At 30.7% G+C, this 12,133-nt stretch overlaps 2 protein-coding genes across 2 annotated transcripts; both read left to right on the forward strand.

Annotated features, from left to right (window-relative positions):
• The first annotated feature begins 1,029 nt into the window (after nt 1-1,029).
• Nucleotides 1,030-4,577, forward strand: LOC111280736 (eukaryotic initiation factor 4A-14-like). The gene is made up of 5 exons (XM_022868183.2): nt 1,030-1,252; nt 2,634-2,700; nt 2,832-2,938; nt 3,082-3,512; nt 3,614-4,577. Exons 2-5 carry the CDS (start codon nt 2,636-2,638, stop codon nt 4,247-4,249), a joined length of 1,239 nt encoding a protein of 412 aa, XP_022723918.1. The 5' UTR covers nt 1,030-1,252; nt 2,634-2,635; the 3' UTR covers nt 4,250-4,577.
• Nucleotides 4,578-9,298: 4,721 nt separating this feature from the next.
• On the forward strand, nt 9,299-10,432 carry LOC111280791 (uncharacterized). The gene has a single exon (XM_022868264.2). The coding sequence runs from the start codon at nt 9,430-9,432 to the stop codon at nt 9,769-9,771; it is 342 nt and encodes a 113-aa protein (XP_022723999.1). The 5' UTR covers nt 9,299-9,429; the 3' UTR covers nt 9,772-10,432.
• Nucleotides 10,433-12,133: the final 1,701 nt, after the last annotated feature.

Raw genomic sequence — 12,133 nt, forward strand, 5'->3', positions numbered from 1 at the left:
ATTAAATTTATCAATTTATTTTATTAACTATTAAAATCATCAATTAATAATAATTCACTTGCAAAAAATTTTAATAGAAACTAGTTTTGAATTTTGGAAACAAATGCATTCAAGGGAATGTACATTTTAGTAATGATATACTGAATAAACTTTTTCAGTCCCGAGGATGCTAGGGATGTCCGAATAGGAACTTTCCTGCTAAAGGAGAAGCATGCTGATTTTTTTCACCCAGCCACAACCTGATAAAAGCTGCCTTTGCCATTTTAATTCGAATGCTATTGTTTGAAAATTCAAAAAAAAATTTCATTGGATGTAATATTTTATTTCAAAAATGATGATTTTTAACTTAATGAATTTTTTTTTATAAAAGTTGTTTCAAACACCGATTGAGATTATAAATATTTCATTAATATTCATTTAACACAATTTTATATAAGAATTAATAATTTTCTCTCACTTTTAATATGAGATAAATTTATTAATAGTTCAAAGTAAAAAAAGATTATCAGGGTTTTGTAGTACAAACAAAGTCATTGATTTCTATATTATTTCAGTTTTTTTTAGATATTTTTATTTGATTAACATTGATGATTTAATTTTTTTAAATTTTTAAAATTTTTTAAAAACATATAGAAAATTTTGAATTTATTCATATAAGACTCATATCCATATTAATATTCACAAAAATACCTTCACATTTAAAACATCTAAAAAATTTTGAAGAATTTATTCATGTAAGATATATATCCACATCGATATTCATCAAAATATCTTCACATTTAAAACATCTCATGAGCCATGCAATTAAAATATGTACATATAATTCTTTTTTTTATTTTTTCTTAAAACTAAAAATATTTGGCTGAATTTGAGTTTAATTGGGAAAATATAGCGTACTCTCATTGTAAAAAGGAAAGAAAATGAAGGGCAAAAAGGGAAATTGAAGGAAGAAAAGAAAAGGGTTTTGGGTGGAAGTTGTAGTAGTAGGCGAAGGCCTTTTATAAAACCTAAAAAGCAGAAACGATACGCGGAACATAGCTTCAATAGCTCTCTCTTGTCCCTTTGTTTTTCCTTGAAACTCCACGGCGCAGATCCGAGGAGTTTGGGAAACCCTAACTCTCTCTAATTCTCAACCGAAAAAGCCTCCTAAAAACTCCCCCTCTCTCTCTCTCTCTCTCTCCAACAAAATCCACTCTATCCTCCTTAAACACTCTCTTTTTCTCCTGCTCTTGTTCTATTCATCTGCTTCAAGGTTGCTCTTTCTCTCTCTCTCTTTATATTTATTTTTGTTGGGTCTCTTTTTTTTTTTTTCTTTGGGTGTTCGTTTTTGATCGGTTTCCTGTTGTTTCTGTGTGTGTGTGTGTTTTTTTTTTTTTGGATTTTATTTGATGTTTATTGGATTTAGTTTTACTGTTTGGGATCTGGCTTTGGTCTGTTTTCTTTGTATGTTTTTGGGTTTTTATTTTTGAGATTGATTAGTTTATGTAGATGATTTTTGGTTTCTTTTTTTTTAAATTGATTCTTTTTTTGTAGTTCGATTATTGAAAAATTAACAAGTTTGAAGCTTTACTAGACTAGCCGTGTTATATTTCTTTCTCTAAAGGGAAAAAAATGTTGGTGGTTGAAGAGGAAAAGGAAAAAAGGGTTCTTCCGGTTGTATTTTAGATTCCAAAGAGTAGGAATTTGTGAAGGTTATAGTTATCTGAGCTGCTGTTTTAAAAAAGTTTTACTTGTTCTGATTGTGAACAGATCTTAAACTGTCAATGTTGCAACTTTCAGCTTTGGGGTTGAAATCTTACAATTAGTTGAGTGAGATGTTTGATGGAAAAACACAACATTATGATAAAATTTTGATGATAATTTAGTTTTAATGTGTTGCATTGGTGTAATTCCGATGCTGATATAAACAAGTAATGTATGCTGTGTTCTGAGCTGAAACGTGTATTTATTGTCACTGTTTGAATGAATTAGAGTGTATGGCCTAGCATTAGGATTAACTAGCACTTACAAAAACCTTCATATGAGTTATGTTGCTTTGTCATGGTAATATATCAGAACTAATGTATACTTAACAAAGCAAGTTTTTGCTTATTTGTGTAGAACATAAGGAGTCTTGTGTTAACTACCCAGTGGTGATGATGGTTATGTGTTCCCAAGACAGTATCTTCAATATGTTCTTAAGTAGAAATATTTAAAGCTTGTGGTGCTAACAATGTATTAAACAGTTTCCTTCTAAGTGCCTGGCCCTGGGTGAATTTTGGAGAGGTACACAATGTGGTGTCTGATGGTAAAGGATATATGATCAAAATATCAGCTAGACATCTGCGTCTGAGTATATTTTCTCCATATACTATATCAGAAGTTAATGCTTGTGCTCCTCTTCATCTTTTGGTGCAAGTTTGGCACTTCTGTTACATCTTTCTCAATATTGAAAGGCTTTGTCCTTTAATACAATTAAAAAATTTCAACATTACCTGTTAGAGATTATATTTTTTTTTGGTGTTTGTATATGATGCAACATCATGATTTCTCTATCATCATACTGTTATATCTTTAATCTTAAAGTTGTAATCTCTACCTAGAGGTGAGATGAACTTTACTTAATAAGTTTATTCTTTCTTCCCTCTGCACAGTCATGGCAGGTATGGCTTCAGAAGGATCCCAATTTGATGCTCGTCAATATGATCAGAAAATGAGTGAGTAAGTTTCTTGTTTGTAGACCACATATGTTCCTTCTTTGCATATGGTTTTCTTTTGAAACAAAGGGAAAATATGCTATTTTCTTTATAGCTTGGTGATGCTTATATGTGGTGAAAATTCCAATGGCACAGGTTCCAAAGTGATGCAGATGATTTTTTCACTAGTTATGATGAAGTTTACGACAGTTTTGATTCAATGGGACTTCAAGAGAACCTTCTGAGGGGTATCTATGCATATGGTATGTAGTCCATTGAAAAGAAGATTATAAATTCTTCAAGTATCACAGTCTTCCATTTTTTTGGACTTCTATAATCTTTTCTATGTTTTGTTTTTGCTAATTAATACTGAACCCTTATTCCTTTGTCCAAATTATTTTCCAAGGTTTTGAAAAGCCTTCTGCAATTCAGCAAAGAGGAATTGTTCCATTCTGCAAGGGTCTTGATGTAATTCAGCAGGCACAATCTGGAACTGGGAAGACGGCAACTTTCTGCTCTGGAATTCTACAGCAACTTGACTATGGTGTAACCCAATGCCAGGCTTTGGTTTTGGCACCTACTAGGGAGTTGGCACAACAGATTGAGAAGGTGATGCGGGCACTTGGTGATTACCTTGGTGTGAAGGTCCATGCTTGTGTTGGTGGGACAAGTGTTCGGGAGGATCAGCGCATTCTTCAAAGTGGTGTTCATGTTGTTGTTGGCACTCCCGGTCGTGTCTTTGACATGTTGAGAAGGCAGTCACTTCGCCCAGATCATATTAAGATGTTTGTCTTGGATGAGGCTGATGAAATGCTTTCCCGTGGCTTTAAGGATCAGGTTTGTTATTTCATCTTGTTATCTTCCCTTCTAATAATTTTGATTTTTCGAAGCTTTGGTTTTGATATTTTGTGCTCTAATAATGCTGTTATGTCTGTCAGATCTATGATATCTTCCAGCTGCTGCCAGGCAAGATTCAGGTTGGAGTATTTTCTGCCACAATGCCACCTGAAGCCCTTGAGATCACTAGGAAGTTCATGAACAAACCTGTGAGAATTTTGGTTAAGCGTGATGAGCTCACCCTTGAGGGTATCAAGCAGTTTCATGTGAATGTTGAAAGGGAAGAGTGGAAGCTTGAAACTCTTTGCGATCTCTATGAGACCCTAGCTATCACCCAGAGTGTGATTTTTGTGAACACAAGGCGCAAGGTTGACTGGCTAACTGACAAGATGCGAAGTCGGGACCACACAGTTTCTGCCACCCATGGAGACATGGACCAGAATACTCGTGACATCATCATGCGGGAATTTCGCTCTGGTTCTTCTCGTGTTCTTATCACTACTGATCTCCTGGCTCGTGGTATTGATGTGCAGCAAGTCTCTCTGGTCATAAACTATGATCTGCCGACTCAACCAGAAAACTACCTCCACCGAATTGGAAGAAGTGGAAGGTTTGGAAGAAAAGGAGTTGCCATTAACTTTGTGACTAAAGAGGATGAGAGAATGCTGTTTGACATCCAGAAGTTCTACAATGTGATCATTGAGGAGCTGCCATCAAATGTTGCTGATCTCCTTTGATGAGATTACCTTTTTGAAGATTGTTGAGGCAAGGGGTTTTATTGCTTTGCAAGTCGTATTTAACGTGTTCTTTTCTTTTCTTTTCTTTTTTGTCTTTTCCCATTTAGTGTCTTTTAAGTTAATGTTGTTTTTAAACATATTTGACCATTTAATGATATGGCTCCTGCACACTTGCTCCATAAAGATTGTCCAGTTTTGCCCACTCCTTTGTGGTGGGTTTATGTTATCTCAAGTTTTGATGCAGCTAGGGTTTTGGGATTGTATGCGTCTTTCTTCAAGTATTTCATCCTTAATATATAAATTATTAAAGGCTGTTACTTTGGGTGGATTTTTTTTTTCGCCATATTATAGCATATTGACAGATTAGGTTTATGTCTGTTTTTACCTATGATTGATTTTCCGTAGTACCCAGCAAGTTTAGGGTATGGATCAATTTTAACACTCGCAATCTCTTTTTTTCTTCTCCTAACTGTCTTTGCACCAAAGATGTTCTTTGCTACATTTGGTCTGATGTTTGATCTGATGAGTAATGCTTTTATGTTTCGTTGCTTCATTGAAGCTTTTAACTCCCGTCCCTTGCTAGTTAGATTTGTTTGTTTCCTGGAAAATTTTTTGAAACGAAAATGAATTTTGAAAAATATTTATACTTTTTGAGTTGGAAGAGATTTCTTGTTATTTGAATGAGTTAATAAAAAATGTTTTTCATTGTATGATTATTTTTTAAAAAATTTATTTTTTTCAAATAATATTAATATAATTATTAAAATATTAAAAATTATTTACTATTGAAGTATATTAAAATTATTTATTATAAAAATTATTAATATTAAAAAATAGTTATATTTTAATAATAATATTTAATATTAAAATATTATGTTAATATAAAAAATATTTAAAATAAAACTATTTATTACTCTTTATGTTATTTATTAATAGTATATTATTTATTAATTTATTATTATAACATTTATTAATTAATATAATATTATTTATTAATATATTATATTAATAGTTTATTATTTATTAATATAATATTAATTTTATGTAAAATTTTGTTCAGAATCATTGATAAATGATTTTACTTATAAATAGATTTTTTGGTAAATTATTTTTTTTTAAATTCGTAAGATAATCTTAAAAAAAATGATTTTATTTTTGTTGATCAATTAATTTTTTGTTAAACAAACATTTGAAAATATAAAAATTATTTTTTAAAAATTATTTTTTGTGAAATTAATGAAATCTTATGTAGTGTTTGATTTTAAAAAATAAAGTCATTTTTTATTTTTATTTTCTTAAAAAATATGAATGAAAACGTGTTTGGTAATTAAAAATGAAAATAATTTTTTAGAAAATATAAATGAAAATAGATTGAAATATTAAAACAAAAAAAAAAAGATGTTTTCAATTATGAAAATAAGAGATTTACAATTTTTTTTGTGTTTTACAAGTTATTATATTTAAACACTTTTTAATGTTATTAATTAATAAATATATATTATATTTATAATTAGATGACATTAATAGTAATATTATTGAATATTTTATTTATTTTTATTTTTAAAAAATAATTTTTATTTTCATTTACCAAATACAGTTTTTAGAAAATAAAAAATGAAAATAAAAAATATTTTCTCAAAGCTTTAGTTTTCCAAATCTTTTTGTCCAAAATTCTCTCAATTTATCCTATTACAAAACCATAGGTAGGCAAAACTCGTTCTGTTATATGTCCCGGGGGCATTTGAAAGCAAAGGTAGACTTCGATTGAACTGGTTTAGTTGTTTGATCCATTTCTTCGATGAGTCTTCGAACCTCAATTAATCCAATTCGTGAATTACGTTGGGAACAGTTATTAGCACGGGGGGCCGGAGCAAGTCTTGGCCCAACATTCATTTAGATGATAAGAGGGGCCACTTGCTCCTCTTTCGTCCTTTTCGTTCCCCTTTTTCCCGTGTGGGGTGGAGTCCAGGCTTTCGAAGTCAGTATCGCTCATGGTTTACAGATTAGATCATTAGACGTTGCAGCACCATAATATAGGGAAGACTAACTCTAGTATCATATGTTAAGCTATCAATCTAATTAATCATTTACATCAGTAAAATCAAAACCAAATAATCAAATCATAAATTAAATAATTACATAATAAATAATAATTTAACGTAATTCGATTTAATTTATTTACGTTTACAGTTAAAAAAAAGATTTACAACTTATAAAAAATTATAAATATACAATCAAATTAATTACTCATAATTAATACTGATAAATTCTCATTCTTTTCTAGTCTTATAAAGTATTATTAACTAAAACAAATACATCAATCCATACATACTCTTTTAGTCTTCTTATTCACTCACAAACAAACACACTCATAAAAATATTAATCTTCTATAGCTTTATGAAGTGTCTATTCAATAAAATTTTATAACTCTATTATATAAAGAAACTCCACTTACTTATGAGTATATGAAATTACCTATCAAAAATTTTTTTTCTCTTGAAATTCTTTTCTTGTAAGTTTTTTTGTCCATCAAATAATATTTAATCAATTTTAAACAAATTTGTTATAGAATTTATTTCCAACAATCTTTATCTTGACTCAAATCTATCAAATTATCAATCTTCATACTAAATATGCTTAACTGCCTTTATGATGGAAGTATCATAATACTTTTCTCTGTATCTTTACACTTCATACTAACCGATTTTCAAAATATGAACTTAATCTTTTCCCTAAATCGAGCTCTTTAGGCATGTTTCTTTTTATGTATCAAACTTTTAGCTCTAACATTATTTGTTAAGAACACAATAACTCTAATACCACATATTAGGCTACCAATCCAATTGAACATTCACACCAACAGAATCAAAACAAAATAATCAATCAATCATAAATCAAATAATTACATAAAAGATAATAATTTAAAGTGGGTTAGCCTAATCCACTTATGTTTATGGATGAGAAAAAAATTTATTAGTTATAGAGAATTACAAATAAATGATCAAGTCAACTACTCACAATTAATACTCATAGTCCTTTTCATTCTTTAATTTTATGAAGTATTTTCAACTTAAATAAATACATACCCGTGTGCACTCATACACTATATATATGGATTATTAATTTTTTTTAGTCTATTCGTAAATATACACACATATAAAGACATTAATCTTTTGAAGTCCTATTAGATGTCTACCAATAAAACCTTATAATTTTATTACATTTTTTCTTACACCTAACTTTATAAAAACTCCACCTATTTATAAGCATTTAAATTTGTCTATTAAGAATCACTTTTTTCTTAAAATTTTTCTCTTACAAATCTTATTATTTATCAAATAATATTTAATCAATATCAAATAAATCTATTATGTGAGTTAGATTCATTATTTTCATCACATAAATGGTTAAAATTTTGTAATAATGAGTAATGACGTCACCCTTAAGCATTTTTCTAAAGAAATTTCTCCCCTAGTTTCCATTACTTAAATCCTGGCATAAAATATTAGGATGTAAATGGGTATTATTATTCCATGCAGATTCATGTCATTGATCTCTGTCTTTCCTCTAGGTGATGCTGTTTTCCTTTCATAAAAACCATAAGTTATGTTGGTCTGTGTGTGTATAATCCATATTCTGCTAATCTTCCAGATTGGTCAATGTGAAACATGCCATGAGCTAGAGGTCCCCTGGAACAGCTGTTGAGATGCAGCAAATAAAGGGTTTCATTTCCCTGGAGAGGCAAATACAGCCCCCTGAATCCTGATCATCTTGAGATCAACCAGTCTGACAGAGACTTATGATAGGAAAGTGACTTATGAAAAAGTTGGGTTCTGAAATTTCTGATTAACAAATTCATATATTCCGGCACTTGTGTCTTACATGGGTCGGCTTGGCTGTACCAAAGCTTGTAGCATTATATTGATATATGGACAAGCGTTAGACATGGTCAACACTCAACATTCCGACCTAATCTTCATCATCTGCTTGTCTAACTTTGCAATCTCAACTAGTTGTCTGTCTATTCCTTCCGTGTTTCACTTTGCAGACTCTGGATAAACCCCATAGACAACAGAGTTTACTGTTACCCTTCACTTTCCTTGGTCGTATATAGTTTAGTTTGGTATGCGCTGGTGAAACTCTAGTGGACATTGAAGACTGACATTTAACTAATGTTTAAACAGATTATTTCATCTCTCTTATTCTTGGCTTGTAATAATAAATTGAATTTATCCACTAATTTTTGAATTAATTAACATGACATTAAAATTACCTTTCAAAAATTATAACTTCGAAAAAATTTATATACATAATATCCTTTCAATCAATTAAATATAAAGATGAAAGGATTCGAAGTATTTAAGAATTTTAAAAAAAAAAATACTAACAATTTGGATTTGAAGCGTTGGAGCGAACTCAATTAAACGATGATATCAATCGCTTTGTAGTTTCAGTCCATTGGGTTGCCTTCCAGCAATATTCATCGCTGAACTCGCTTTTCAAAACGGTTAATCTAGAAAAAAGAGGGACAGGATGAGACCTAGACGTGAAATTAGAACTTCCACAAGAAATCATGAAATTTCACATTGTAACTATACTGTAATTCTTGCAAATAATTGATGATTTCTCAGCAGATTGGAACCACATCAGCTCTGCAGTCAAAAGCAATCAAACCAGTGGAGAACATCATGAAAAGTAGTTCAATAAAATTCACGAAATCAAATTCTCTAGAATTAGGCAATCTCAATCAATTTTCAACATCAAAAACACCTGATTTCTTTAACTTCTTTTTTCTGGATTTTCAATTCATTTTACCTGGTCAAAATATTAAGCATTACACGTGGCAGATACCCACCAATGACTATTCAAAGTTAGCTGCCCCGCGCAATGTGCAAAGTGTGAATCCAAAGTAGAAAATTTCACATCCCTTCACAAACTCCGCCCAAGAAAAGTACAAATGAAATAGTTGGATGCCTAAAGGGACCCACTTGAGCTATTTCCCTGACCAAAAAAATGAAAAAAAAATTTGTGTCAATAAATAATACTACTATTATCAGCAACTCCACAAATAAAAGCAGACCCCAACTATATTTATTTTCTCATTCTCTCCGTTGCCACATTTTCATCTTCATCCTTGAACTTGTTAATCTTTGTCTAGAATTTCTTACATTTGTTTTTGATGGAGGGTTTTAGATCTAAATCATACAGGGATGGAGGGATGCAGATGGAGAGTTACCACGGAGGGCCAAGTAACATGCAAGACCTGAGATGTTACAGTGCCAGTTATGCTAATTCTGTTCAGCCAAATCAGCTTGGCAAAGAGATTAAGATGAAGAAAAGCAAAAGTTCTTTTGGGTCTTCTTCAAAAAGCTGGAGCTTTAATGATCCTGAGCTGCAGAGGAAGAAAAGGGTTGCTAGCTACAAGGTTTATGCAGTTGAAGGCAAGATGAAAGGGTCTTTGAGGAAGAGTTTCAGGTGGATCAAAGACACCTACACCCAAGTAGTATACGGGTGGAGGTGATCCATGTGTACTCTCTAATTTTTTCTTTTAGTATTTTTGTTTTGTTCTTTTTGGGATTTGTATTATTTTACTATGTCGGTGAATGATGGATGGGAACCTGGGATTTGGGAAGTTTCCCTTTGTCTAAGAATCCTGAATCTGAAATTTTCATAATGTTATATAGAATAATATATGAATTATGGACTATCTATGTGTACTTATTTGGTATCTAAGCAAAGCCAAATTATGAAATTTGGAAATTGATGTTTCTTGGTTGAGTTTCTGAAGCGGGTGAGATTAAGATCCATGGCAAACTCGAGCAAGTTATTAATAGCTTAGATTGCCTTCTACCCAGAAGTCTGATCAAAATCTGTTCATCTGACATTATTACTGATATTGGGATTATTTTGGCTTAGATCATGGTTTTGGGCTAAGTTGAAACTTTGAATCAAGAATATCTGGTCAAGATTTTCAAAGTTGGACTAAATGAAAGGTACCGATTCTGTCGGTTTATTCCAGCTGCCGGTAAGTCAAAGGAGGGGAAACGTAGCACAAGAAGAAACCATTGTTTAGACCATCTTAATGGAGCTTCAGTAATTACAATTAGGTTTCAACTTTGAACCGATTTCAGATATTAATTTGACTTGTAAACAATTGAAACATTTTTTAGTTTTTTTCCCTAGTAGTGTTTTGCTACAGTATTTGTTGTCCCCTAAGATCAGCACTCAGAAATGCATTCATGCCATAGGGCGGGGTGAATGCTTACTCAAGTCATAACAGGAACAGAGCAACGACAACTTCACGGTAATAATTCCCCTCTGTAATTTAAGTTTTGGATTATTGCTACAATTTTGTCATAAAAACGCAATGGTGTGGTGGGTGGCTTCAAATAAATCGAATTTCTTATGATTCAGTGGAGTATAAAGTTGATTGTGAAATTTTATAGACAGATAATTTGTAGAGATGTACTCTAATTTGTATTGTTCATTTTTATTTGAAAATTTGAAAATTTTATCTTACAAAAAATAATTTATAAATTTGAGTTTAAATCTTTATTTATATATTATAACAAATCTTTAAAATATTTCGATGTGAAATTGAAGTATTATAAACTTTTAGCTTCAATCGTTGAGCAAGTTTAACACAAAATATACACAAATCATAAAATTACATTAGATATTAAAATTTTAAAAATGACTCTTATTATATAACACTTAATTTTAATATAACAATTAACTCTCGTTCAACTAGTATTGCTTGGATACCATCAAAGTGGCATAGCAGAAGTGTAGTGGCATAGTGAAAGTGTGGTGACGCCATAACCTATCAAGTTTCAAGATCACAATCTGACTCCGATACTATTTATGAAAATTCATACTTAATTTGTGAAATATTCTAAAAAATCTTTCAAACAAAATATATCTTACAAATTTAAGTTTAAATCTGTACTTAAATATCATAACAAATCTTCAAAATATCTTGATATAAAATTAAAATGTTACATAATTAATGAACCAAAATCTATCATCTCATTTTTTTAAAATTTTAATTTACCTCCTATTTACTTTAACTCTCTTTTAAAAAAATTTTACTCGTCTAATTATTTTCAAGCTCATAATTTTTTAAATTTGATCAATATATACGTCATTTGAACTAATACTCTAATTAACTTTTATTAACTAGGTCTTTCATTCATTCATTCCCATAAAAGCAGGCATACCGGGAGTCTGTATCTAGACTCTGTCAGTCGGAAAACAAAAGACAAAAAAAAGAAAGGAAAAAAAAAAAAGAAAGAAACCCAAAGTTCTTTTCATCTCTTTTTCCTCGTGACACAAAAAAGAAAATGTGGAAACGACTCCGTCCGTCATGTACTAGTTTACCTTTTCTTGCCCCTGTCCGTTGGTTATAATAGGGAGGTAGCTCTCATTTTCTTTTCGCTTCTATTACAATACTATTGTCATAAAAGCATTGAAATTCAAAGAGCATACTAGAGTCATGAAAGCATTAAAATTCAATTAATGCACCCATCATTAAAATATAATATTCAAAAGTCTAAATTTCAAATTCTAATGCCTATAACTCCGTTCCTTGTTTCCATATTGGGACCTAACATTGAACTTTAATCATAGAAAATACAAGTTATATGTTAAGGTAAAAATGATAAAAACACACGCATTTATCGTCAAGAATGAATGAGATCCTTTAATCACCTCAACCGTTGGCCATTGCTGTTGAGAGTTTTGACATTTGACCTTGATTCATTTTCCAACATTAAATGATAAATGCAACCAAACTAGTGCTAGTTAGTTTGGGCAGATAGAAAGAGTCTTAAACTAAATTGAATGTTGACAAGCATTGTGTTCCAAATGCAACCACCAAACAA

Source organism: Durio zibethinus, chromosome 28 (genome assembly GCF_047325235.1).
Source record: "Durio zibethinus cultivar Kanyao isolate XHJ-2024 chromosome 28, ASM4732523v1, whole genome shotgun sequence".
Taxonomy (NCBI): domain Eukaryota; kingdom Viridiplantae; phylum Streptophyta; class Magnoliopsida; order Malvales; family Malvaceae; genus Durio; species Durio zibethinus.